This window comes from Anser anser (genome assembly GCF_964211835.1).
Source record: "Anser anser genome assembly, chromosome: 1".
Taxonomy (NCBI): domain Eukaryota; kingdom Metazoa; phylum Chordata; class Aves; order Anseriformes; family Anatidae; genus Anser; species Anser anser.
The window spans coordinates 145,606,679-145,634,152 of record NC_139720.1 but is presented as its reverse complement, the minus strand read 5'-3'; the positions used below and the strand labels follow the sequence as shown (position 1 = coordinate 145,634,152).

Below are 27,474 nucleotides of genomic sequence, written 5' to 3'. Positions count from 1 at the left end.
GCCTTTCCATATATCCCGCTCTTCACTTTGTGAAATTTTCTTCTATAAGGGCCTGGCAGTGCTTCCTCTGATTAATGATTTTAGCTTCACAGTCAAAGGTCTCTGCAAGGTTGGAAATTACTCTCATTTCACAGTGAAAGACCAGACATGAGAAGGTTGAAAATAGGATTAGGAGAATGTATATACTCATTATTCCTGCATACTTTTCTAATCCTTTCATGTAGACTGATCAGCAATATTCCAGGTATGTTAATATTTACATTTGTGAAAGACAATGTATCAGCTATTGTTTACCTCCACATGCCACTGTTTGCCCATAGCATTCACCACTCGTCCTTCAATTGGTCTTCTACATGCTCCACAGATGGGGACACCCATTTTGTCATGGCAGGGTAAACAATATAATTCTCCCTTCAACTCACGAGCATCAGCAGTAAGCTCCTTCCTGTTCAAAAGTTAATTAATTGAGAGCATGAATAAAGGAACTGAATGATTTCAACTCTTGAGAGTTTCTGGAGATAATCTAATTTTTAGCATTTGTTTTAGAAATTGGATTTATACTACAATAATGGATCTAGCAGCATCAAATATGGCAATTCATTTTTTTTTTTTTTTGAAACAAGACTGATTCCATAGTAAACTGAGAAAACCCTGCTAAGTACAATGCATTAAGTCTCTCTGAAAATAGCTACTGAGCTGTTTTCAAACGTGTTTGAAAGCTGTAGTCATGCTTGGCTTCTATTCTGGTCCTCTTATCACCTGTTTATTTTAGCTTTACATAAACTGAAAGGAAAATGCAATTCTTTACATTTTCCCTGTGGTATAAAACATCAGAGAAAGAAAAATATGAGCTGACACTGGCACTGACGCAATACTACAGGTTGATTTTCAAATCAGCCTTTGCTACAGCACTGAAACGATAGCTTCCTTTGTACCAAAAATAAACAACTAATAATGTGTGCTATATCCTACAATGTCCCCTGATCTGTGCATCTGGGGAGGATGTAGAAACATGAAGCTATGTAGACTACAGTTGCAGAAGCTGATAAAATGAGGTAAGGGAAAGCTTCTAAGAAAATGTCTTTAAAAGGAAAGAACAAAATTTTTCATGCAACTCAGCTAAAAAGAAATAACATGGGCAAGATAGTAACTCAAGCAGCTAAGGAGGATCACTTTCCTACCCTTTGTTGCAGAAAAAGAAGCTATCAATCATTTTGCTGCTACAAAACCATTTACCTGTGCCCAGACTTCGTATTTCCTAAGAAAATGCTGCAGATTACAATCTTTCATTACTGCCTAACATATCAGCTGTTGTTTGAACTAAATATCTAACTCCACCGTCCCAAAAGCGATAACCAGACACACATCTGGCTACAATGCAACCCAAAGCTCTCCCTTTTGACTGTTTAACAGTACTGGATTTCACTTTAAAATGTAAACGGAAGAAGCAAATAAAAACAGCATTTTCTTGTCTTCCTTTGCAGAACTCAAGTTACCCGCAGTTTGCACAGTTGAAGTGATCAGGGTGATAAGGATCATTTTTGAATATGAGAGGCTGTTCGTCAATAATGGCATGACACTTCTGGCAAATGTACTTTCCCAAGCCTCTGGCCTTTTCCCTGTTATGGCAAGGACGGCAGAGATGTCTGAAACAACATAAAAAACATAGGTAAGTACCAGCACCAGTTAGTACCGTGAAAAATATAAATCAAACATCTATTAGAACTTCATTTCAATCAGCCTTTTTTGGAAGAAAAAGTCTTTAAAACAATTTCTTTGGTAGGTAAACCAAGTGCAGAAGAAGGAGGGCTATCACTGTATTTCCAATCACCACAGAACTATCATTTCTTCAACTTGTTTGAATTTAAGCTGTGTCAAAACACAGAAAACAATGTTCACTACAGATTCTCACTGCTGAATATTTTACTCTCAAACTCTTAAAAATTTAGCTTGGAAGCTGGATGGCCACACAGGTCCTAATTCTATAAAAACAACCATGTATGTCATATTAAACTTATGAAGTCCATGGCCATATAATCCACTTGCAAAACATCCTTGTGATCACAGCTGGTAAAAAAGTGAAGGATCCCGATGAGCTGAAAACATTTATTAATGAATAAGGTGCTGAACTGGACCCAAATTGGAAGCCAATGTTGGAAAAACAAAAATTGATTTAAAAAAATACAATACTTCTACATCTGAATGTTGTCTCTCTGATCAGAATGTACCCTACCAATCCTGAAATGTCACCGGGTACAGATGAGACCTGGTGTTGACAAGTAATCTGGTGTTGAGGTAGATAAATGGTTAAGATTTTATGTGCATATTTTAAGCTATTCATTCTTAATTTTGTGATGCACCCTTAGACCTTTTTCTCATAAAAGCCACTTCAGTTACTCCATCTCAACTGGAAAGTTTTAAGGGCCATAACTTCTAAGTCCCACCTCTCATTTCATTTTATTCATGAGCAGTAACAGAAGGATGAAGACCTACCTCCCAGCATTCTTGACAAATCCAATATCTGCCAATACTTGTTGGCAGATGTCACAGCAGAAGCATTCTGGATGCCAACTATTGTTCATAGCCTTAATAACACGACCAATAATGAACTCACCTGTAAGAAACACAATGACAAGAATTTACAATACCACGCTAGACAAAGTTAAAAGAAACCCACAAGTGAATCACTACAATTGCATCATCATCCTCTCCTCATATACTGCCCACCTCCCCCCAAATCTGGTAGAATATATTAATAATTTCAGTGTTGCAGTTCTGGTTCTAAACTCTGTAATTTGGGTTGTTTTTGTTTGCTTTTTTTTTTTTTTTGTGCTGTGGGTCAGAAGCAGATGTCCTTGCTGATGGACAACCTTCTGTTCTTTATATATAAGCCTTTTTCCACCTTCTCTCTGCAATTATCCTTTTCCAGTCCTTTATCTGTTTTTTTTCTCATCTGATCTCAAACTCTTGCAAAATATACAGAGTTCTTTATATAATATGGCATTCTTGTCTCCTTATCATCTTTGCCTTTCTCCTCTTATAGAAGAGGACAATTTTAAATTGTCATTTACACAGTAGTGGCTTCTACTCCACTAGGTCTGTAATCTAGCCTTGAAGGGGCTCTATACTCTAAGCACAACCGAACTGAGCTTGGGTGGCGTTGGACCTACTGGAAAAAACAGAAAAGAAAAAAAAAAAACAACAACAACTATGAAGTCAAAGTGCAAAGATGCAGTGGGAGAATGCACTTACTAAACAGTAAATCCAACACACACAACAACTTCTAACCTACCACAAGGAGTCCTGTCCTGCAAGGCATTGAAAAAGTGTTAAAATTACCGTTGTGCATGCACTGTGTGACTCCACTGCACAGGCAGTGGAGCCATGTCCACCACACACGGGACACGTGTTTAGTTGTTCCCTACATGGACGTTGTAGCCGAGGCCCCTGAGCAGTGCCCCAGAGCACTCTGCCTAAAACGTGCTGGGAGCTCAGCTTCCTGGTGCTGAGGAAGGCTGAATCGTGGCTCCAAAGAGCCTACAAATCAAACAGCTGTCAAAGAGGAGCGATCCATCAGATAACAGATGTGGATGAAAGGAAGTCTAGCATGCAACTCTGTGGCATTCCCATGAAGTCATAGCTTTTCAAGAATAAAACCTGATGGACTCTAAAAACGTCAGGAAAGCTTGAGGCATCACTGCTGACAACAGCCCTGTTGATTTTGGCCACCCTTAGTAAATCCAAACACTGGAAAAGCCCAGTTTCAGTTAGGACCCATAAGGCGCTGTAGGTAAGAGAGCAGAGTGACCTGGGAGGCAGCCCAGCCAGCCAGTCACACCCTCCAGCAAAGTCACTTACTTTTAACCCATCTGTCAGAACAAGTCAGTCCGTAAAACTGATGAGCTTTTAACAGAGCCGGTGCTATGAGGAGCCAGGGTAGGAGCAGCTGAAGCTGTTTTAGATGTGGAGCTGGGCAGGAGAAACCCTGGAGATACATGGTGTAGCTCCTCCATACCCCTCTGCCTGGGACCAGAACAGCTTCTGGTATCCTGCAAAAGGCTCCTGGGTGCTGAAGAGGTAAAGCCTCCTCTGCCCAGCCCACCAAAGGCGAGTAACAGTGCTAACAGAGAGGAGCCGTGTGTGAACAATGCTGGCGTGCAGGAAGAGCAGCACTTTCTGTTTGAAGAGGTTAGAGAGGAGGGTTTGCGAAAATCCTTTGCAGGCCAGAAGCAGGGATGCAGACGGGGAAGCCCTGGCACAGAGGAGCAGGAAGGGGACAAAGGAAGGGGGCTGCAGAGTGACTGGAGGAATACAACAGGTCCTCATGCTTGGGAAGTGACTGGCCTGCCTGCAGACGGAATGAAGTGAGACACTTTCTGGTTTGCCGCATACTTCAGGTTTGCTCAGATATCACCATTAAGCCCCTTCTTCCTCTTCCCTTTCCCCTCCTTGTTCAAATCTGCAGCTTTAAATTCAAAGCTCCAGAACATCTGCTTCCCCCTTTCCCAGCACCCAGCCCCTCCCTCTGCACAAGGGAAAGGCCTTACTAAGATAAGCAGAAGTTGTAGCGGCTTGCCAAGGCACCGCGGAAAAACAAGAGCTTCCCGACCAGCTCAAGCAATGGTACAGTAATGACTTCTCAGCCCTGCCCAAGCAAATGTGTCACACACAGAGAACACAGAGGGTAAAAAACCTGGCAATTGATTACAGCGTAGCAGATACGCAAGCATTTACATCATCAGACAAATTGACAAAAGGCAGCCTTCAGCGTTACACAGGTTAGACATCAGATGCTGAAGGAATTTGTTTCAGAAATATGAAAGGGGACCAGCTGACTCATCAGCTGATGGTAAGAGTAGATGATGAAGACTGTCCCTGCTTCCATGGAGGAGGACAACACGGATGGGTTATAACTGTCAAAAGGGATGACAGACTCGCTGGAGGGTTTCAGCTGCATGAGAAGGGCTGAATATAAGCACATGCATGTAGGTACAGATAACCATGAAATGGTCTGTTCATTGGGTCACTGGACCAACAGCTTAGCTGTTCACTCAAATAACGCAAACCTTTTTTAAAAAACCTACTGATTGATGACCTGTAGGAAAAGCAGCTCCCCAGGTTCTCTGAAGCCTAGTTCATTCTGGAAGTTCAGATGTGTGGGGCCACCTCCCAGAGGAGATACAGAAGGGTTGCACATCTTCCCCCAGCAATACGCTGACTTCCCATTTGTGATCAGTGGGAAGCACTTTGCCTCAACGTAAAACTTACCACACTGATGGCAGCAAGGGGCGAAAAGCATTTGAAAATCATGTTCACAGTACTTCCTCCCTTCAAACTGCAAATGGAAAACAAGCCGAGAGTTAGAGGGATTAGGAGCATGCCCTTGACATAAATACTGTAACATACCAGGATGTTTCCAGATGCAACTGGGTAGCAGAAGATGAGGAGTTGCACAAAAAAACAAACCTGACCATCTGCTAGAGAAACGGGCACCAAATTCACCCACCTTAAGTCAGCTACTAGTCAGCACATGGCATTAATAAAACACTAATCCTTTAATACTGTTTAGAGCATGTGGCATTTTTCTCACCCCTTTACCTCACAACAGATGCCTGAATTTTGACAGACTGACAACAATCTGATGCAACCGATAGGATTCTGGGCAGGAAATTAGCTTTCGAAAACCTTTCCTGGGGGGAAGCATTTTCTCTGAACCCATTTGATCCCTTCCCCACTCTGCATTTCCTGTAAGAATGGCCCAGCACACTGGAGGAAGTAAGTCTGGGGGGAGGAAGAACCCCCAGGGACAGAAATCCTCACAATTTATGGAGCAGTACAGCCAAACATACAGAGAAATAATGCTTTTCCTTCACAATGGTTGTTTGAGGGAATTTTAAGAAACAAAACTCTCTAAATTGACTAGATGAAATTGGGAGCTGATCTAAAGGGATTTGGAGCTGAATTTTTTCAAAGCTTAAAGAAGTTCAGTTGTAGTTCAAGCTCACAGAGAAAAAAACTATGGAAAAAAAATTCTACAGCACTGCATTAGCAACCTAACCAAGAAATATGTAAAAACATGTAGACGAGTATGTCCTGAAGTGAAGGGAAATGTTTAGATACCTTCAGGCACATCATTAGTAGACACAAATGCCAACTAGCATGTTAAAACCAGACAGACAATATTAGGTATGTTTGGATTTCAATGTCTCAGTTTAAAACACTGGAAAGAGGGATAGCAGGAAAACCCCAGTTCCTTCTTTGTACTGAGTCTAACACAAAACAAAGCAAATAGCATAAAATGCTACCCACAAATTAAGTTTTGGTGCATGGATAGCAAATACAGCAATAACCTTTTACACTATGAAATTTCAAGGATCAAATACGATATAGTAATTACTTGTGCAATATACAGAGCCATTGGCAGGGTTGTGATTTAATGAAATAGTCTAGAAGTCACTGGAAACTTGAGAGCAGAAACTTAATTCCTGTGCCCAACCTGAACTGCACCTACAAGGATCAGAAAGACATATGAGATATATACAGACTCTTCCAGAAGTCTATCCTAGCAATTTATCGAGGCTTTTTTCAATGTAATACTCTAAAACAGATGAACTTCTAATTGGAGTTTGTTGTTGTTGTAGTTGTTTTTAAATTGAGAGACAGAGGACTGACTAATGAAAATTAATGGAAATTATTGGTTAGTTCAGAATTGTGCTTGCTTCCTGCCAAATATAATCCTTTTTAAACTGAAGAAAAGCAGAAAGCTTCCAGCTTTGTGTAAACAGTTGGTACAATGGAAGATGCACGGGTCTGCTTGGATTTCAGAGCCACCACATGTTGATCTGGGCAGACCAAACAGGTTTGTGTTGGGCAGGTTGGTTACTATTCCGTGTTGTTTGTATTTTCAACCTTCTTGGCTCGTTTGTGCTGCATTTGTGGATGACCCAGCAGCTCCCCCCCTAGAGAAAGCCTTAAGCTTCCGTAACAAGTCCCACAGCATGTATTTTAAAAGCAAGGTCATTGAACTGGTGGAGGTCCATGGGTTAGTTGCATAGCTCTGCGTTTCATTTCAGAACATTTCACCACAACATTATCTCCAGCTGATCTCCGCATCTTTACTAACCTAGGACATGGGAAGACATGCCTAAAACCTGCTTCTTTAAAGACACTTCCTCTAAGGTAGTTTTTGGTAGAGCCCAATTTAAGAACACACTCCAGGTGCAAATGGAATAGAAATAAATCTGAGAAGCTCACTGCAGCTGCACTTTCCTTTTATCTCGCTATAGGTAGTTAGAAACTACTTAAAAAAATAAACAAAAACTAAAAGGAACTCTCCTCTCATTTAGGCCTCATAAAGCAAAAGTCATGCATCTTTCTATTTCAGTGATAATTATAATAACAAAGCAATACAGATTCCCCAATTATAGGAGTACTCTTGGGAGTCCTTCATTAGGATTTTGCTGTATTTCTTCCCCCGTGGGCTGCACCTCTCTAAACCCTTTCATCTCCCCGCCCCTCAGCACAGAGCAGGCTGGCCTTTTTCTGGAAGGGCATAGAAAGAGGCTCTTACTGCCCCAAAAGGGCTTTAAACAAACAGCTGCACTCCAGGTAGGCTTCATCCCTCCTGACTTCTGCTGTCTGAAGGTGAAGTGCCCGCGGTCCCCGGTGGGACAGACCTCTAGGGAAGGACAATTGCTGAACCCAGGAATAACACGGTCTTGAGAAAAAGCCACTGAGTAATTACAAGGCGAAGAGGGACAACCTGTCCCTCTGGGCACGGTGCCACCAAAGCTGCCCATGCAAGCAGGCTGTTCTGCTGTAAGTACAGGACCGCACGCTCTGCTGGGTTACAAAACTGCGTGACAGCGGCTGTAGGGAACGCAGACTGCAGACGCGTCCTGCAGCGCAGCAGACCTACCTACACCTGCATTTCTTCCAGTGCAGCCCGACCAGTTCCACCCCACCACGGTGGAGCACCCAGCACGAAAGCTTATCACATGGCAGCGTTTGAGTGCAGATGTGATAAGCAGCTTAATGACTAACTGGGGGAACTCTGCAACGCTCGTGATAGGCAGGGGGAGAATATTTGACTTCCCGAAATCATTTCCAAGAAACACTGGCTTAGCTAAACGGGACACAGAACAAACACGAAGTGATGCAGGTCTACCAACAATGCCTGCATTTACCCACAGGGAACCTGCTCAGAAAAACACGTTGCCTGGCCACACCTCCACATGCATCTTGTTCAAGGGTGCATTAAACCAGTCGGAAGAAGATAACCTTTCTGCCCTTCTTCTCCAGTCACTGTTTCCTCACGGTGATACAGATCATCTCAGAGCACTGTCAGCCATCTCCGGAGCACTGGCAAACCTAAGCCCACCCTCTACCTGCTTCGGGCTGTTCCTGTTCCTCCCTCTCCCCCAAAATGCTGTCACCCATTACATTCCCGACTTGCACGCCTAAGTGCTACACCAACTCATGTGAAAGAAGAGCAAGCTCTGCCCTTGTCCCTCCTTCTCCCTAAGGAGCACCACCAGGAACCATGGCAGGGTTTCCACTGCCATCATCTCACTGACCTCTCAAGTGCTAGGTGAGAGCTATGCTGGCAACACAGGACAAGTGTGGACACCCTAAAGGGTGCAGAGACAGAGGAGAGGGCCCTGCCGAAGATTTCCAAGCTGAAACAGCCCCAAAGGCGCAAGGGCTGGCACAATATGGACCTTCACTTTCTTCAGAAGATGCCAAGTACAGGCCGCTATAGAGGAAGGCTGGGTGAGATTTCTGAGCCATCATCTGAACCATCATCTCTTCAACAGCAGCAGGCAGGCTTGCTGGTATGGAGAGGAACTGCAAGATCTTGTGGTAGACACTAGGAGGACTAGAGGCAGAACAGTGGCCTGAAGTTCAAGCCACACAGAAGTCTTCGGATATTCTCTTAATCCCAATCATAATTTTATCCCTACAGTAGCTGTGGCAAAAGGTAACTTTTCTTAGCTGAAACCCTCCACTTTCTCTGCAACATTTCTCAAGAAGAAAGTAGCAATAGGAGGCAAAATGCTCATATCCAATATATTTAAACACCATCAGGATGCTTTCCCCTGCCAAAGAGGTTCAGGTATGGCAACATGTGAGCAACAGGAAGGTTGTAATATTCCTGGACTAGGTGCAAACATAGGACTTTCTTTCCATTGCAGTCCTCCTCCATCCTCTAGGAGATACAGGCTGCCTGGAGCAGTGTTTCTCAAACTGTTATCTCAAACAAAGGGCCATTCCATTTTCTGAAAGAGGTTTTATGAATAAAGCCCTCGTTATTTAGAGAAAATACATTTTATTCCTTTAAGACAATTTTATTAACAAATGTTTTAGTTCTAAAATATTTGTATCACTTTACATTTGCCTCAGGTCTCAACACTTAGGGCAGACCCTTTAGCATGCCTGCCGGCAGGCAGCAACTCAGTATATATTAACAATTATAATGCAATGTGTAAGCATCTAGGGGGTGTTTTGTTTGTATTGTCTTTTCTTAATTGCTACCGTTTTGCAGCTCACCTTTTGATGTTTTATGGACCACTAGAGGCTCATCTGCCACAAATTGTGCAACACTATCCCTACTGCACTGAAAAATCTTTTGATCCTCAAGCAAGGTAAGAGAAAGCAAACCCAGGAATCCCTTTTGCCATTCTCTTTTCCAATCAACACTCCTCCCCCAGCCTCCTCCTCCTCACCATATAGCATGGCTCTGTAGAAACAAAAATACTACTGTGGAAGATGAACTGTTGTGCTCTTGACACGCTGGCACGCTCTGTGTGAAAGTGGATTAGAATAGGATTTTCAGATGCAACTGAAGAAATTTGATACTTTTGAGAACTCTGTCGTATCTGCTTGAGCTTCTGCTCCCCATCCACAAACTTCAGGTAATAATTCCCTAAATGATGGGAGTAAAAGGTAATGATCTACCCTTCCTTACACTGATCACTTCAGGTTTTATGAACTAGTCTACAGCTTTCACTAAAGCCATTTTGCACTTGCCACCTCTGAATCCCCACAGTAAGGGAAGGCGGAAGAAAACAATTCTGATACCAAAACACACCTTGAGCTTAAGGGCAATCCAGCTGGGGCTAAGAAAACTGAGTGGGAGTGGGTTTTTTCCCTCGAAAGCACATTAAACTCCAGGTTTACCTGATTCTAGGGTTGACCTGACTTGGGCCACATCTGATTTGGGCTGTCAACACACCTTGACCTCAGCACGCTGGCTTACAGGTCATCTCTACCAGCAATATTCAGATGCTGTGCAGGCCTCACTCCCTCAGCAATAAACCTCCTGAGGACTGCAGAATGCTGGGAGTTCCCTCTATATGAGGGCTCTCCTCTAAGAAGGATGCTTTCCCTACATTTCTGATACAATATATAGTGCTTACAGATTTCAAGGAAAAAAAATGCAGTGGGAGGGAAATCTCCAGTAGTTCTTTTCTCAACTGTGATAACATTAGGCTACACATTTCAATAAGGTTCTAACTTATACCAGATGTCCTCCAAATGGGCACAGAAACATTTCCCCTTTTTTCTCCCTCTACTTTTTCTCCCTCTACTTTTTCTCCCTCTCTCCCAATTTCTTCCACAGCACTTCCTAAGCTACTGATCTGCCCGGAGTTACTTCTCCCGGCTTACCTCGTAGAAGAGCCCTTCAGGAAACTGCTGGAAGCACTGGGCGCACACGAAGCACTGCTCGTGGTACAGCTCACCGTTGCTGTTGACAATTTTCTCTGCTGGTGCAAAGCCACCTCTACAGCGCTCACAGATGGCATTCGCGAGCGCATTCGCCATGTTGCTGCCATAAAAAAAACACAGAGGAAACAGAAAGAAAATTAGCCCCAAAAGGTAACGCCACTGACTGTGACTCAGAGTAAGATTTTCCATGGACTTAATGTCTTGTGGTGTTCCTTTAGCAGTAAAACTGCCATTTCCCCCTGTCCCTAAACTCTTTAGAAACAAAAACCCTACAACATACTCTAATAACAATTAATTAAAAAAAAAACAAATAGATGCAGTGTCACAGATACATTTACCGTCTTTTTATGATATGAAAAGGCAGGTAATTCAAAGAAGTATTGTAAAAACGGTAAAATACATCAGAATAACAGACAGCACGGGCAAATGTTAACAACAATTGAAGACTGGCATCACATCGGAAAATACGACAACTCTAAAATAATTCATAGTTCTAAAATACATAAAACAACACTGATTCAAAAGCTCTAAGCAAGAAATATGGAAGATTATAATGTGTTTAGTCTGGCAGATTACTGAAAACTAGAGTAGGCAGTCTTTCCTTACATCATCTTTACATTGCTTGAAGTTGTTTTAGAAATTTAGTTTGTAGTCAAGGGATTTTGGGTTGGTTTGTTATGGCTCGTCTGGGTTAGAGCAGCTCACAACAGCCCAGCATCAGGCCATGGACAAGGGACAAGGTGGAACTGCTCTGGCCACAGTGCTGGGATGCTCCACCGTGACTCAGGCATAGGTCAACACCAGGGGAAAAATACTCAAATAGCAACCCTGGCTGCTTCTCAAAGACCATAAAATGACAGTGTGCTAGCTGCAACATAGCAGAGGAATTAGCAGCTTCACTGGGATTGTGTCCACATCTGCAACAGCCAGGACAACTGCGGTACAGTTAATAAGACTCTAGTACCAGAAAAAGGCTCATTCAATTTTTCCTTTGCAAGTATTTTCTTACTTATGCCTGGACTCCCAGAACTATGCCTTTCAGGATCACCTCTCTGCCCCGATATCATCTGGTAGCAGAGAACAAATACAGGGCAGTGGTTTAGTTTCACACAATCGTAACACAGCTGACGAAAAGACTGACCCTAACATCTACGTGGAAGCTTATTAAGACGTTATTTTACATGTACGTGCACACAGGCACACGTTTTGATACAGAAAAGAAATCTGCTGCATCTGTAAGCACGGAGCACTCGGTCCTGTGCAAGATGCCAAGCTTTTCCGCTCGAGGGGTTAACACCTCTTGGCTCCCACCAGGTTCAACAAGAATCAAACCCTTTCCTTGCACAGCACCGCTTACATTTATCACACGGTTCAAAAAGGAATGTGCTTTATCTATTTCTTACGCTGTGCCACGGAAGAACCCTACACAAGGTCACATCTGACCAGTTATTATTAGCTGGTTTTTTTTCCTCTCTCTCTGGAGCTCTCTGCAGAAGAGGACAACAGTGACTGCTATCAAAATATTCGCTGTCCTCACAGTGAAACAATGACTGGGCAGATTTCACAGAGGAGGTCAGACGGGGGAATGGTCTATTTCATATGCAAGAGACAAGCACACTGAAAAAGTGCAGTGATTATACTACAAAATGTGGTTAAGTATAAAGTTAGCCACACTAAGATGGGGGGGGGAAGAAAGTCACTTAAGCCATCCTCTTTATTAATTTAAATGAGCGGTAATCATAATAAAAACTGTGATCCTTCGTCATCACCTCAACAGTTTGAGTACTAAGGACGTTATGCTGTGAAGGTACTTGATGTTAAGTGCTGTCAGAGACAAAATGCAAGCAAAAACATGAAACAAACTCTGAAAGCTAATGAAAGCATAAAGTTTTCCTCCTCGATATGCAAAAGCACTTGTATACTTTGATTTGAAACACATGTTGTGTGAAAACAGCGATGCACGCAACAGTTCTGCGTTAGTGAAATGGTCTATACGCTTGCCCCAAGTAAGCAACAGCCTAAAATCTGAGACTACTTGGCAAACGCCAACCCAGTTTCAACTGCTGATAAAAATTTCTGACGCAATTACAGATTAAGTTCACAGCAACAGCTCAAATTTTCGCCGATGATTACAACTGGCACCGTATCAAGCACAGAGCAGCGGCAGAGGCTGCGTTAGAGAACAGCTCCCGCAGCCTGCCCAGAGCTCAGACGGTAAAAGCCCTGGGTACCGTATGCCAACGGCATCACCGCGGTCACGCCCCAAAGGTGAACAGAGCCAACTTACAATCTTGCATAAAAGTCACAAAACTCTTTGTAGAGTTTTATGTCACTGTGCCTATGCTGCAGTTTTGACACTGGTTTCTCGCCTTCGTTTCCCGCAGAGTTGTGGCCATCGCGAGCGACCTCGTGGGCGATCTCTTCGTCCTCCGGGATCGCGTAGGGGTGAGCTCTGCGCTGGAAGTCCATATCTCTCTAATTGCTTTCACGGGCGTGTATATTCTGTGCTTAGACTGCAAAGGAGCTGGAGGCAAAGGCGGCTAAAGAATATGCTGGGCTTCCCCTTGTTCCCAAACGAAGCGATTGACTTTCACAGCTCCGTGTCACGGAGCCAGACCTACCCAGCGCCCTGCCAGAGCTTCAAGTTAAAAGCTGGGCTGCGGAGGAGCACATTCCAGCGCCAGGCTGTCATGCAGCCCAGATGCTGGAAAGGGGCTTCGCTGCCGGCTGATGACAGAAGAAATCTTTTCGGGCCCGGGAGAGCTGTTTTACGAGCAACCTATGTGAGCGAACATGTTCCCCGGCAAACGTGTCCGCAGCTCCTGTCTGCTGAGGGGTGGATTCCAACAACACTTTATCATGGGCAAAACAGCAAGGTAAAGCACAAGGAGGAGACTGCTGTCATTAGGTAAATATTGTTTTAATACCACGGCATAGTAATTACACTGTAAAAATGGCCTTTAATGCTCCACTTCCATCTTCTAAGTCGTATGTGCTGAATATATCTCTAGGCATCTTCCTTCTTGTCAGCACTTCAGCGAAGGCATAGATACAGGGGGACAGTTTGTTTTCTGTTTTGCCTCGCAGGCCATTAGCTGAACTGCCAAGGGTATTATAATGGGCAACTGATGAAGGAGTTAAAATGGAGCTTGGTTGTCGGTGCTGGGTTTAGAGCAATTACCCAATGCAAGAACGCTCCATAGAGTTGAACACCGAAAGTAATTTATAGTGGACATTAGGGAACGGAGAGAGCAAGACTGGGAAAAAAAGAAGGAATCATAAAAATTCATCATTCCTTAACCACAGAATGCCCTACCAATGTGGCAATCATTTTATGGTTGCACTCTCTTCAGAAACCTATGTTGTGCTGCTTACTAGGGGAGGCACCGGCAGCCACGGGCCTGCACTCCCGCAATGCTTGGGGCAGGCAGCTTCCAGGAACGTGTAACGCCAAGCCAAAATGAAAAGGGGTTTTGGAAAGCGGTCCTGGGTAACTACCTCTAGCGTGGAACTGACTCAACCCCGTTAGCAATCGGTTAGACAGCAAAGCCACAAGCACTTTGTGCTGGTGACACACAGAGTCTTGGCAGCCAAGGAATTTGCCGGTCTGAGAGGGAGCAGAGAAAGCGGAGGAGGGCAGGAAGAAGACCAGAGGGAACACGCAGAGAAATGAGAAATAGATGACAAAGGACATGACAGAAATCCCAGTCAAGGCTACTGCTTGTTCATATGCCTTCAGCATCTAAATAAAAATCATCCTCGAGCCTCTCGCAGAGGGTCTGTGTCACGACCACATTGCACCACACCTCTCAGCACTGGCTGAGGTGGCTGATAAGCACCCAGCAGAGGACAAGGCCGAGACCCCTCAGGGCTCACCCATCGCCGTCTTCCCATCACCTAGCCAACACAACACCACAATTCTTCCGCTGAAAAGCAAACAGGCCAGATTTTGGGAATGGGTTTGGTCAGGTGTCTTCCTTTTCACTCCTCTTGGTAGCCCCCCACGTGCCACAGGACATGGCGGCAGGTGGGGCTGAGGCGGCGTGGCCCAGCGTATTTACCTGCCTGTGGGTCTGGTTGCCTGTCTTGTACAGGGCTGTACACGGGCTGTAACAGGCCGAGGAGGCTGCGCCCTCACCAGTTGCAGGGCTTGGCCGGAGCTCAAGCCCTGTTTTTGTCTGCTCCAGGTGGAGCAATAAGATGTCCATCCAAAAAGCCTGATTTCACCGCCGTAGCTTTTTCCAAGGGGCAGCCCCGTGAGGCACGGCGACTCCATACATGCAGTAAGCAGAAGCAGCCTTGTTCTCCAGGCCTCTAGCCACTGCTGCCAGCAGAGTTATTCCCGACTCGTTTCCCATTAGGGAAGAAAGGAGCGTGCCAGGAGTTTAAAAAGGGCCTTCCTGCTACTGAAACAAAACACATCTTCTACGGGGATGGTCTGGTAATCCACAAATGCACAGCAGCTGGCCATCTTTCTCTTCTTTTTGTCGTTTTGCTGGAGACTTGCTGCCAAGATCTGAACCAGGCTGTTAAAAACACTTTGTATTTTCACTGGGAGATCTTAAGTCTCCCCAGGGTGCAGCAGGGGAGAAAAGGTAGGTAGGAAGGAAGACGACAGAGCGGCTCCTCCTGGCACACGGGGATCTGCTCAGCAGCCAAAGGTGACTGCTGGGGAGGTGACAAAGGAAACGGCAGGGAGAGGAGGGGAAGCGTCCCGCTGCTGTCATGAAAAACAGCAGCAAAACAAACGTGCTGCTTTATTGTCTCAGAGGGAAAGCCGCCTTCTGTCTCCCTCCAGGAAAAACTGAACTGCTTTCTCCGGAGAGCCTTCCAGTCTGGCTGCCCACCCCGGTGGCAGCCCACGGGGACTCTTACCGAGACGGCTCGGTGGCCGGCGAGCCCTGCCGAGCGCTTTGCTTCATTCCCCAAATAGATGAGCCGAGCGGTCACGGCTCCAAACAAGGTGCTTGGCAAAGGCAGCTGCCTCTTGGCAGCCTGCCCCCGCGCCCCCGAAATAACGCTGCCCGCCCAGTGCAAACCTGCTGCATCACCGCCGGTTTCGGAGGCCACGCACCCCATCGGGACGTGCGGGGGATTCATGAACAATCACGGTGCAGCCCTCCCCTTCCCACAGAGGTAGGGATGATTTCATGTTCGTTGTATTTAACAGGGATGGCACGCAGTGATCCTCGCACGCAAAACGCGGAACAACTAGAGCGGGAGCTCTGCTGTGAAATAGGCGTGAACCTGGAGCGCCTTGTGCTGATTTCTGCACCAACCTTTTGAAGTGCTAATTGGTTTTTCGTGTCTTTTTTTTCACTGAAATTGAAAACACTCTTGGGTTCTGGTTGCTGCGATCGCTCATCTCTTAAGCAATAAAATACCTTCTGCGTTAAACTGGTCTCTTAAGGCAACTGGAAGGAAGATATAAATCTTTTCTGTAATAAAGATGTACGTTGTAGGTGGGATTTTCATGTGTGCTCAGCACTACCCTGATTCTGCTGAAAAGGACGGAAAACCATCTCGAAACCACTGCAATAAAAACCAGGTGAATTCCGAGTGCTCCTAAAAGTTTCAACCTTTAGCCATAAGAAATATGATTAAGCTTCTGCGGTGGGAGTTTAAGCAGGGCAAACAAAAAGACAACTCTGGCTGTCTCAGATACTTCAATATAAACGTATTCTAGTATAAACATGTCCAAAAAATGCTTTGGTCTCTGCAAGCAGCGAAGGTTCACATTCCATCACTTCATAAGGAAATGAATATGACTGCAATAAACAGGTACGCAGCACCTTCCCACACAACAGTTTTCACTGGTCAGAGGAGCACAGTGAAAAATCAGTCTCTAGCAGGATTCACAGAAAGGTAGTGTGATAGTTAGCTCTAGGACTTTTCTGTTGTATGCAACATTAAAAAAATATATTGTATTTTCTTTGCTAATTGCAAACGTTACCAAATGAAGCCATGTTTTGCGTCAAACGAGATGACTTCTTGTGTGTACAGATACTTGATCCTCTTTAAAACGGCCATCTCTTCCTCCCCCACTACTATTTTTGCAGCCTACACAGACATGAAAATCAAAACAGAAAGGCACAGTGGCACACAGGAAAAGCTCGCCAGTGCTCTAGTATACCTGCGTTACGTGAGATAAGGCATCCTATCAGTTATTCTTTAAAAACCTCTCCCTGTGTGGTTAGCTGTATGTGTACTTCCCCATGCTAAATGTACTGTATTCAAACTCTTCCAACTCAATCCATTTTAAAGCCTTTAAAGATGTAATTACACTAATGCATTTCATATAACATCATTTCTATCCCCGTGCCTAATTTAAGACCCATAAAAAAGGTCAGCTACTCAGTGCTAGGGACTGCACATCCAACGTCTCAAAGAGACTCCCTCTAGAAAAAAAAAATCTTTTCGAGAACAATAAGACAAAATCAGGCCCACGAAGCTCAAAGGCGTCTTTCTGTTTGGATATAGCACAGTGAACTTCACCACACCAATTTCATTCGGTTCTAAAACTTGAAAGCATTCGGGCAGGAATAAAATTTATACCTTTGGGAATCCAAACACTGGAAAGTCAAGTGAAGAAGAGAATAGATTGTGGCCAGGCAATTGCAAGCAAATTACAACTAAGTGTATGTGTGCTCCTCATTCATTGCTTAAGGAACAAATTTAAAACCCAAACACATAAAAATGTATGAGGTTGATTTTTGCATCTTCTGACATTTGAAATCCTAGGAAAACACTGTACTGCCGTACTTCTCTCCAGAATACCCGTTTGCTAGCTCCAATACTCAGTTCATGTCATCTCTCACTGTAATTCACCAGAAATGCTTTCCTGAACGTAAAGGCAAGTGTCAGCCTCCCCTAGCTGGAACCAATGTTTTTACAAGGCGAGCCCTCTGACCTGAACAGTTCGCCCAGGAGCTATAATTAATACCTTGACTAAACATAACACCCAGGCTACCAGGAAAGACGTCCAGAACGTCCACGAAGCTCCTTATAGGGCTGAGATAACTGCCAACAGCAGGCTTTCTGGCTCTGAACAACGCTCTTATTATAGCAGCGTCTCCACTGGAGACACCGTGCCGAGGAGTGACCTTCAGCCAAGCTGCCGAGGGGCAACCCTCCCTTCTCTCCCAAGTCCTCTTCGATGCTGCTGCCAACCTGCACCTTCAGCAGCGTAGCCTCTCTGGACATTTTTCACCTTCATTAAGTTTGTTTTTCTAGACTCGGGCTTCCAGTGATGACATTTTTCATGGCCCGAATTAAACAATTTGTTTGGGGTAGAAGGCAGCATGTGGTAAAGGAAACATCTTTTCAGCTGCTGCTCTTTTAATTCTCTCATATACAAATTAAACCGTAATTGTGCGTCATTCTGGGGTTTGGTTTCCCATTTTTTTTCTTCACATGCTCATTGCAGCATCACCTGGCTTTAAAACCAGCAGAAGGGAAGGCAGCTGAGCCATCTGCAGTTATTACAGCAAAAATTAAACACCGGCACTAATATTCAACAGCTGAAAGAGAATAACCAGAAGTTATTTGCACTCCTAAGAGTCGAGCATGACTCATATATTGACAAATAAAGCTAATGCAGAATAACAGCACCTTTAGACTCTATTACTATGGTCATAAAATTTTGGGTAATACAAAGGGAGGATCTTCGTCTTGTAGCAGCCATTTCAAGGAAGGAAGCACAAAGAATTCCAGTACCAGTTACTGAAAAGCATTACTTGGCAAGCATTTTTCATACCAAAGGCTATGGTAAGCTTTCTTTTTTTCTTTTAAAGTTTTCACCCCAACAGTTTTCACCCCAATAGCCGTCCAATCCTAAGTGAGTAAAGCAGGAGTGAATGAATCCAACACATGCATATGATGCCACAAGCAAGCTTGTGAGGAAAGATGGAAAAATTCACACTTGCAACAGAATATTGCCGGGACTATCTGAGGGAGCGGAGCTGGGGATCGCCCAGGTTATTTGGAAGTGAAGGGAAGGGTGAGCGAAGGCAGAGCTTTCTGCTTTGGATCAGACGGGCTCGAGCCCTGCCAAACCTCCCTCCTGTTGTTACATGACACTGAGTGTGTGGGAATAATGTGAGGATTAGCTAAAGAAAGGAATGTAGTTTAGAAGTAAGCAACTGCTTGTACACTTCAGGCAAAATTCACTACCCACAGCCTGGTCGCTCTTGGAGCTATCCCAAGGCTGCAGTGCTGGCATGCGCTTTGGGAAAAGAAGAAAATATGTAAGGAACAGCTTTTAAAATATATCAGAAATACAGTGTACGCTTCAGTCTTTGAAATCAGCGAGGAGGAATGTACAAAACAATGTAACGAAAAGCCAAATATCAAGCCAGACAAAGAGCTTGCAATGCAAACTTTCCATACGGAACAAGAACTAGACCAGCCAGGGCAGTTTTGAGTCATAACTCTGAGTGGGCAACATTTTTCTAATAGCTGCATAGGAACAGAGTTCAAGAGGTATACTGAGCTTGGCATCGAGAACTTTATGAGCTATGAAGAGCGTGGCATGCATGGATTCAACATGCTGGAAGAGACAACGTTTTCACCTTCATCCATTCATTCCCTGCTGGAAGGGCTTGAATCTTTTGGATCTTTTATGTAAAAAGGCACAGCTGACAAATGCTGTCAGGTATCACTGGCTTTGTGCCAATATGTTACCTACTTTTTATTTTGATGAGCCTGATGGCTAAGAGCTTTCACTTAATTTTCTTCTAGCTCTATTCTCGCCGTTAGAACAGACAGAAAAAGCAGAAAAGCTACAGGGAAATGCCATGCAAGTCATAAAACAAGTCCCTCTCGTTTGGAAAAAAGCTCCACTCAGATTAATCATGAAGCTTCATCCTGTTGATACATAAAGATGCATCCCAGGATGCCTTACAATCTTCTGGCACACCTGAGCAGTGCCATCCAAAAACACTGCACACGGGGCGTTATATATGAAACCATCACTTCAGAATGCCACCAAGAACTACCTAAAATCCTCTAAAAGGCCTGCCTGCTCTGTCTGCCCCTGTCAGAGGTAACATGCTCGGCAAGCTGGAGCTGCTCCCGTGCCCAGAGAGCAACAGGCACACGGGTCTCCGGACGTGCTAGCGTTGCATTTCGTGGAGCAGCAGGGAGACCACAGGAAGAGAGAAACAGGAGGGCAACCTGTAAACTTGTTCTCCCCGATGCCTGCACGTTGGCAATTTGTAGCAAGTGGTGGCATTCACGTGGGATTTAGCTTTCTCTCCTCTGCAGAAATATTTCCATGCGTAAATTCAGTCCAGCATGACAGACTGCATTCAAAGGAGAGCTTACTTAATTAGAACAAGGAATAACGAGCAATTGTATTACGTTTTCCGTAAAGAACACCTTTGATAAGATGTTATCAAAACATGTGAAATCAAAAGCAAAAATCAATCCACAACTTCTATTTACCCAACCGATGCTGCCAGAGCAACAAAAATACTAATTGCTGTAATCATCGAAGCTTAACCAATTCATTGAAATCACAGATTATGTCAATGAGGCAAGCGTAAGAGGAACACCAGTAATGGCCCGGTTTTCCGTCATGCAGGCAGTTACCTCCGGTCATTTGGAGTCACGGGAGGCGATAGTCAGAGCGAGCAAGTCAAATTGCTCTGGAGTTATTATGCAATCTCAAAGACAAGGGGTGAGCGAGAAGGCAAGAAAAAAAAAAAGGGTGTGTTCATTGTGAGCTATTTTAACCCCTAAAGCAATGAAAAGTACAGCACAAATGAAAAGCCAGGCCTCCAGTCATTTGGATATCTCAAACTAGGGTGCAACACAAATTCTAAGTATCGGAGTATTAAAATATAAGCATGAAGCGTATTTTTGCTGGCTGGAAGTTACTATAATTAATAACGTTAATAACTGAATGCTACATTTACATGGACAAATCCTCTCTTCAATTAGAACACCTAGCAGATGAGCCAAAGTGTTTTTTAATTGGGAGTTACGAAGCGTCTGATTCAAATAAATATTTCGAGGTCCCAACTCTTTACTATTCCAGCAGAGTTTCTAACCACAACAGTGATGAACTGTACTTTTTTTTTTTTGTGGCTGAACATTTATTTTCAAGCTCTTGCTGATTTAATAAATTGGTTTCTTTCTTTTTTTTTTTTTAACCAATATATTGAAAATTCCTGCTGGACTTGCTGGTACTGGCACCACGAGGAAGCAGAACATCTACCTACAGAAAGAGGTTAAGTAAACGTTATCGTTTGTGATGCTATTAGGAAATGCTGCCAGTGGAAATCAACTCTAAGGTTGCTTCCAGTTACAGAGCTTTTCTTTCTGCCTTCCCCAGTGCCATGAGGGGTCCGAAAGCCCAGTGGGGTCCCTGGCTCCCAAAACTGGAGGAGACCCATGGCGTTGCACAGCTCCTGAACGCAGCACCTCAAAAGGCGAGGCAGGCGCTCAGCCCTACCGCACTGCCGTTGTTTTGTTGTTGTTTTTTCATGTATTTCTTCTTATACTCACCTACGAGCTTTGCTGCGCAGAGCCTATCCCCCCAAGGCTCAGTGGGCCGTAGGAATGTGCTTATGTCTCCTGTTTCATCTGCGAGGGAGTCTTTGTGCCTGAAATTTTGGGGCACATCCACACGCCTTCCAGCCCGGAGCCGGTGTGCACAGGCAGGCGGGAGCCTGAATGGACCCAGCAGGAGACTGCCTGCACCTACCGACGCAGACGTACCCATCAGCTTCGGCAGCAGAGCCCAAAGGGGCCAAAAGGGTTTCTGCTAACGTAGAAAACATCCGCGGTGCTTTCTGCACAGGAGAACGGAGCAGTGAGCTGCCTGGGTAACTGACAGCCACCGCATGAACCTTGCCCGTGATCATTCATTGCAAATGCTGAGTTTACTTTTTGGTTAAAAAAATAAATAAATGTAAGACAGACCAATCTCTTCAAAAGTCATTTACATTTTCAATTGCATTTGAATGTATATGAACTTGAAAAGAGCGGTATGGACAACACTTTGATCAAATCCATTTTAAGTGTAGTTATTAGAAAGAGAATTGCCCCTGCTTTTCCCAATGCCTTGTACTGAGCTTGGAAATCAATATTATCAATTTTTCAGAGGAACTATCATAATTCTTACAAAGTGCATGAGAAGAGAAGGGGAAAGTGCAAAATCAGCGAGCATGCTGCCACTGCTAAGTGACTCCTAATGATTAATCATAAATGTATGCTTACAATTTCCTTTGCATCCTGTTCACTGAGAAAAGTGAAGAAGAGTAGCTCAGCACAGAGTTAGTTTTTTTCCAAAACACCATTTCTAAAGACAGCGCAAGACAAGATTTATCAGTGATGTTTGCACCAGATCAATATAGCTGGAAAAGAACAAGTCTTTCCCTCTGTGCTGAAAACATAATAATAACAGTAATAGCAATAATGAAGCAGCTGATTTCTCAGCTGGCATGCAGTTCGATGAGGGCCACCTGTGCTCCAGGCAGGGCAGTAATGGTGCTCAGTGCGCTTCCAGCTCTGTGCCCAGGGAACATCCTGGGCAGCCACGGTTCGGGCACTGCTGAGCCTCCACCAGGCAGGGAATAGAGGATCCCTGCCCTGGTGGAGGTGTAAACCAAGCACTTTCTTGCACTGTGTACATTCAAGGAAAGGGTGAGCTCTCAGACCAGCTTCGACATGGGGCGGCCAGGCTCCAGCTCCCTATAAAGTCAGTAAAGCTGCCAGGAGGAGGGGACATGCCCTCAGAGGGCAATTCCTCCATACAAGCTTTCTACAACAGGGGTGATGAGTGCGGGGGCTTGCTATTTATGGCTGTGGGTGACCTCAGTTTCCTCAATCGGATGTGCTGGTGCTCCCCAGCCCCCTCGTGTCCTCACCGCTGCTGGTGGGACAGCTCAGCTGCTGGGTCACCACGCCGTCAAAGCAGCTGGGGCAGTGACTGGGTGGGAAGGAGCGAAACCGTGCATTAAAGCAAGCTCTGCTGCTTGCGAATTAGGCCCTGTAGGTTGCCAGAGCTGTGTGAGATGAGTTCCTCTCAAGATGATCCGGCACCTACTTGCTAAAGCAGGACTCTGCTGGAGAGACTCCGTGAGGTGAAAAAATGCGTTTATCAGCTTTTACTCTAAGCTGCAATCTGACAAACTAGGAAACTTAACGGTAAGAGCCAAACTGTATTGCTATGGTCCTTCCTGGAAAACTCTGAGGGAAGCGTGCTTAGAGACTGACTCATCATAAACTGAGTAGCAGACCTGAAAGACAATGATGGGGGTCAAACCTTTGGCTGAAGCGACACGAATGGACACAGGTGCAGAAGCTGAAGATTGGCTTCCTGTTATGGAGCTCAGAATCCCACAGCACGCGACCTATCACGAAGTTATGTCAACGTAAGACATTAGTTTTATACCGCGCAGGATCCAGAGCTGCAATTACAACTGTACTTGCAGCATGGAGAGGCTGTCCGAGACACCCAGCACCCAGAGCGAAGGGGTGCAAAGTGCTGCCCACCGGGTCCCTGGGCGCTGCTCCTGCTCACCTGCACCCAGCTCCCAAAACACAGACACCAAAGACGACACAAAAGGCAGAAAGGGAAGGAGGGAGAAATCCCATACTGGGCTGAGATGTAAAAGGCTGTAAAGAGAAAACCAGCAGACATCATGTATGACTTCAGCAGACGGTGATTTTAACTACTGTTTTTTTAATACAGAAATTCTCAGAGGATGCCCTAAGAAGATGAGCACAACTAAAGCACATTCTGACCCAACATTAGAAAAACAGGATAGTTTAGCTGGGAAAGAAGCTTAGGGTGAACTGCTCCTCAGGGGGCTGATGTTACATAGCACATTTGGATTCAGGTGCACCTTCCAGGATGTAAAAAAAAGAAGCTAGAACAAAGAGCTGGGGAGAGAAACTACAGGAGGGCAGGCAAAGCCAGGGAGGATGGCAAGCTGTATTCAGCAGACATGAAAGAAACCTCTTGTCTTTCTTGCGGACTCTAGATACCCCGAAAGTATGTGCTAAGGACAGGCATCTAAGTGTCACTGGGTGGGGGGCACACATGAAAAAAGCCAGATGTTTCCAGTTTTAGAAAATTAAAGGATTTTTCCTCTCCACGCCGTTTGCTCCTTGCCCTGTTGTTACGTCATTATTTTGTATTTACAATGCCTCATCCTTTTGTTGCGGAGAATGCAGCAGAAATCATAAAACAAGGCTGCCTGGCAACACAGGCTGAAATATAACAAAATGGGCTAGGAAGAAGCAAGGTCCAGTTTGACCACGTACCCGCTGAGCTGCCAGCAGTACCAGAGGAGCCCTGTCCTCCGCGGCACCGGCTGCCGCCGCGCTGGCAGCATCCTCCGGCCACGCTCTGCTCACCTCCTGCACCTCATGCACCTGAGCTGGGTTGTAAGGGCCTCGATTTGGCATTTCCTCTGCTTGCATTTTAGTTTGTAAGACTGATCCTTGTCTCATATTTGTCTTAAACAGGAAGAAGCTCAGGAAGGGATCAAAACACCCAGATTTATGCCAGTGTAAGGCAACCTCCCCCTGCCCACAAAGGGCCCCATTCCCACCTTGGCCATGCACACAGCAGGCGGCTGTAGGCAAGAGAAACACCAGGGCTCATTTTCATATGTAAGCTTTAAAAAGCAGCTTTCGCTTCCGTAACTAGAGTCTTCCTCACAGCTAGTTTTGCATAAAGGAAACTAAGCACAAATAGTCAAGAGTCTCTGCGCATCTTTCTCTAGCACATATGAGTATTCTTCAGTTTATAATCATATGAACATGACACTATTAATGCTACTGAAAGTCCATCTAAGCAATTGATTCAGAATTAATATTCTAAATAGATGCCAAGCACACATATCACAGCCACAAGACGCCACATTTCTAGAAATGACTCAGTATTTCTGGTATATTGTGGCAAATAATCTCAATAGGCTACCACAATATATTTTGCCACAATAATTTTTAAGGAAGGTGCTTAGCAAATCCCCCAAATCTGACTACCTGTCCTTCTGGAACTGCTAATTGGGGTAATGAGAGTGCAGTACCAAACCCCATATAAGTTACAAACCCTTCCAATGTGATGCACGAGTATCAACAATGAAAAATAATCTATAAATAAACCCAAAGAAAAGGCATTAGGGGATAGGAAGTGCTTCCTCTCCGACGATGCTTTTGTTAGCATTTACACAAGAATCCTTTTCCGGGGAGCCTGAAGTGGTAGCAGACGGCTTTTGCAGGGGGGGGGGAATTAAAAAGAAAATCAACCTCACGTTTTCACTTGCTCATGTTATACACAATCCCTCACCCTTTCTGCTCCGAGCACAGGCTTTGTGAAAATTCCCCGCGCTGGCTCACGAGGCGGGTAGCACCGTGCGATAAGCCCAGCCACCAACCGACCGAGCGGCTTTCCGATTTTCGGTTGCCCTTCCTGCCCCGAGGTCAGGCCCAGGCCGCCTTCTTCACCTCCACAACCAAGGCCCCCGACCTCCCCAAGCCCCGGGGAGCTGCCCAACCCCTCTGTTCTCCCCAGCACGGTGCCAAAATGGGCTTCACACCACACCGGGCCAGGCCGTGAGGTGACAACCTCTGGCTCCCTCCCGCCAGCCGACGCCATCCCGCAGCCGCCCGCCCCGTGCCCGGAGAGGAGGCACACCACCACCAGGACCCTGCGTGTCCCCTCTCGTCCCTCCTGTGCCTTTTCCCCGAGTGCTTCGGGGCTGTTTCTCAGCACACGTGCGGAGCAGCGCTGGCATTTTGCTCTCTGGAAGCCCCGACGCCGTCGCCAGCCGGCTCTGCCCACGGGCCCGCACTCACCTCAGCTTCTCCTCCTGCCAGGCGGGCTGCCCCACGCTGTCCGGACGATCCCGTCTCCTCCTGTACAGACCCGACTGTGACAGCTCTTTCAGCTGCAAGGCCGTCATATTCCTCTACCTGGAGGTTTGTTGCTTTTTCTTCCTTTTGGTGGTGGCGGTAAGGGTGGGGGGTTGGCTTCGGGTTGGATTCCCCCCCTTCCAGATGTCGCTGCCAAGATGCCCGGAGAGAAGAGGCTCGGCGCCTGCACACCTGCGCCCGCCGGAGCCGTGAACCTCCGCAGGCAGGCAGCCGCCGCTCGGCTTCCTGTTCCTCATAGGTACACACCCTCCTGCAGGGCACCACGTTTCCTTGATCACTTTATCACACCTCGGGGATGGCCGTGACAAGCTCACCGAGCGCCCCAAGGGGCTTTGCTTTGCTCTGACCCGGACAGGAGCGACTCCGGTGTGCTCCGTGTGAACGGCGCAGCCCTTCCAGAGCCGGCTGGAATTACCCAAAAAAGAAAATCCACCGGGCTCTAATGAGCTAAAAAGTCTTCCCCACTGTAATTTACAACACAAAAGAACTCATTAGTCCTATAAAAGTGCGGAGCTACTCAAGCATGCCAGCAAACTCCAGCACGGAGATTAATCCAGCAAAAACTGTGTGGCAAGGAAACTTCAGAAATCAGCACTAAAATACTCTTTTGGAAACACAGCAACACTGTGCTTGTCAGACAATAGCTTTTTTTTCGTTTTTCTCCCCTACTCCTAGCTACCAGAACGTAACCGACAGCTATTTGTCACATTTTGCAGTGATGGAGCGTCCTGTGTCGCTTGCAAAGCAGGAATGAAAATGTTGAAGGTTTCCTGTGAGACAGGAAGGTGACTAGCAGAGATTTGCAAGCTGCGTGCCTCATCTCGGTTAGTAATAAAAGTCTTCATTTGACTGGGAAGGAGGTTTCAAAGAACCTTACTCCTGTTTCAAAAAAAAATTTCGAAGCTTCTTTGACTATTCTTGGCACGTATAAACCCTGAATTCACCGTATTCACTTCTGTGATGAGTGTGGGGGAGGAGAAGGGTTGGGTTTTATCAAATCAACTCCCATTTAATAAAAGCAGAGAAACCTAACAATTTGCAATGAGTGTTTTGACCAGGACAGGAAACAAGATCTATATGGTGAGAATCTCATAGTTTATTGTTAAAGTGCTTATTTTGTAGTGGAATACACACAAGAAAGCATTACTGTAATTCATGTAACGGAGAAGTGCAAAGTGTGTACTAATGAGTATGTCACTTGTTATCAGTTTTGTCAAGATTACCAGACAGAACGCCAGCCCAGGAATTTTATGTAATATTTCCAATGTCAGTCTGGAATGTCATCAAAATATAATATAAAACATCACACAATGGAAAAATAATAGAAATTACTCTGGAATCATATAACATGCCAAAGAGATGATAGTTAGAGAGATCCCAAGTGATTTATATGATGTTAGAAGGCTGCACACATTGAAGTGTCAACAAGAGCTATATATCCATACTCTTGTCCTCAGAAAATGAGAAGGAACAGTCACAATATTTGCCTAAACACGCTGCATTCCAGTTTCGAACAAAGCACTTAAAATTACTTCTCAATGCACAATAGGATGAGCTTAAGCATAATTAAATGACAGTTCCCTGCAGTCAGCCAGTGACTCAGTGAAAAGTTAATGCTGTTACAGGCGGATGTTCAGGACGGTGGATGACAGATGCCTGTGGCACAGCAACATTTACACGTTATCAACAGTTTTTACTGTGTTTTAAATACCAGTGTAGCAAAGATAGATCTTTGTCCAAACAGTTTTAGATAATAACAATCTAAAAAGTGAAGACAGAGTAGGTTTTTGCTATGGAAGAGCTCTTCATAAACTAATAAAATTGAACTATTACCTAAATTTCTTCATAACATTT

The 27,474-nt window shown here is 45.1% G+C and overlaps 2 protein-coding genes across 11 annotated transcripts in view; one reads left to right on the top strand and one right to left on the bottom strand.

The window, feature by feature from the left end:
* Positions 1–27,474, bottom strand: part of LOC310892165 (LIM and senescent cell antigen-like-containing domain protein 1) — a 66,655-nt gene that overhangs the window by 6,645 nt on the left and 32,536 nt on the right. For 6 of the 10 annotated variants that reach the window (XM_083819558.1, XM_083819562.1, XM_083819561.1 and 3 more), the window contains exons 2-6: positions 10,669–10,828; positions 5,269–5,335; positions 2,494–2,614; positions 1,497–1,646; positions 295–445 (exon numbers count right to left, since the gene is read on the bottom strand). In XM_083819558.1, coding sequence (XP_083675684.1) covers positions 295–445; positions 1,497–1,646; positions 2,494–2,614; positions 5,269–5,335; positions 10,669–10,828 — 649 coding nt within the window. Of the gene's footprint in view, positions 1–294; positions 446–1,496; positions 1,647–2,493; positions 2,615–5,268; positions 5,336–10,668; positions 10,829–13,015; positions 13,293–25,542; positions 25,806–27,474 lie in introns of those variants that run through there. The other 4 variants (XM_083819554.1, XM_083819563.1, XM_083819556.1 and 1 more) reach the window with 3 other exon arrangements.
* On the top strand, positions 12,806–25,536 carry LOC310892186 (uncharacterized protein). The gene is made up of 3 exons (XM_083819627.1): positions 12,806–12,996; positions 13,113–13,636; positions 15,899–25,536. Exons 2-3 carry the CDS (start codon positions 13,278–13,280, stop codon positions 15,912–15,914), a joined length of 375 nt encoding a protein of 124 aa, XP_083675753.1. The 5' UTR covers positions 12,806–12,996; positions 13,113–13,277; the 3' UTR covers positions 15,915–25,536.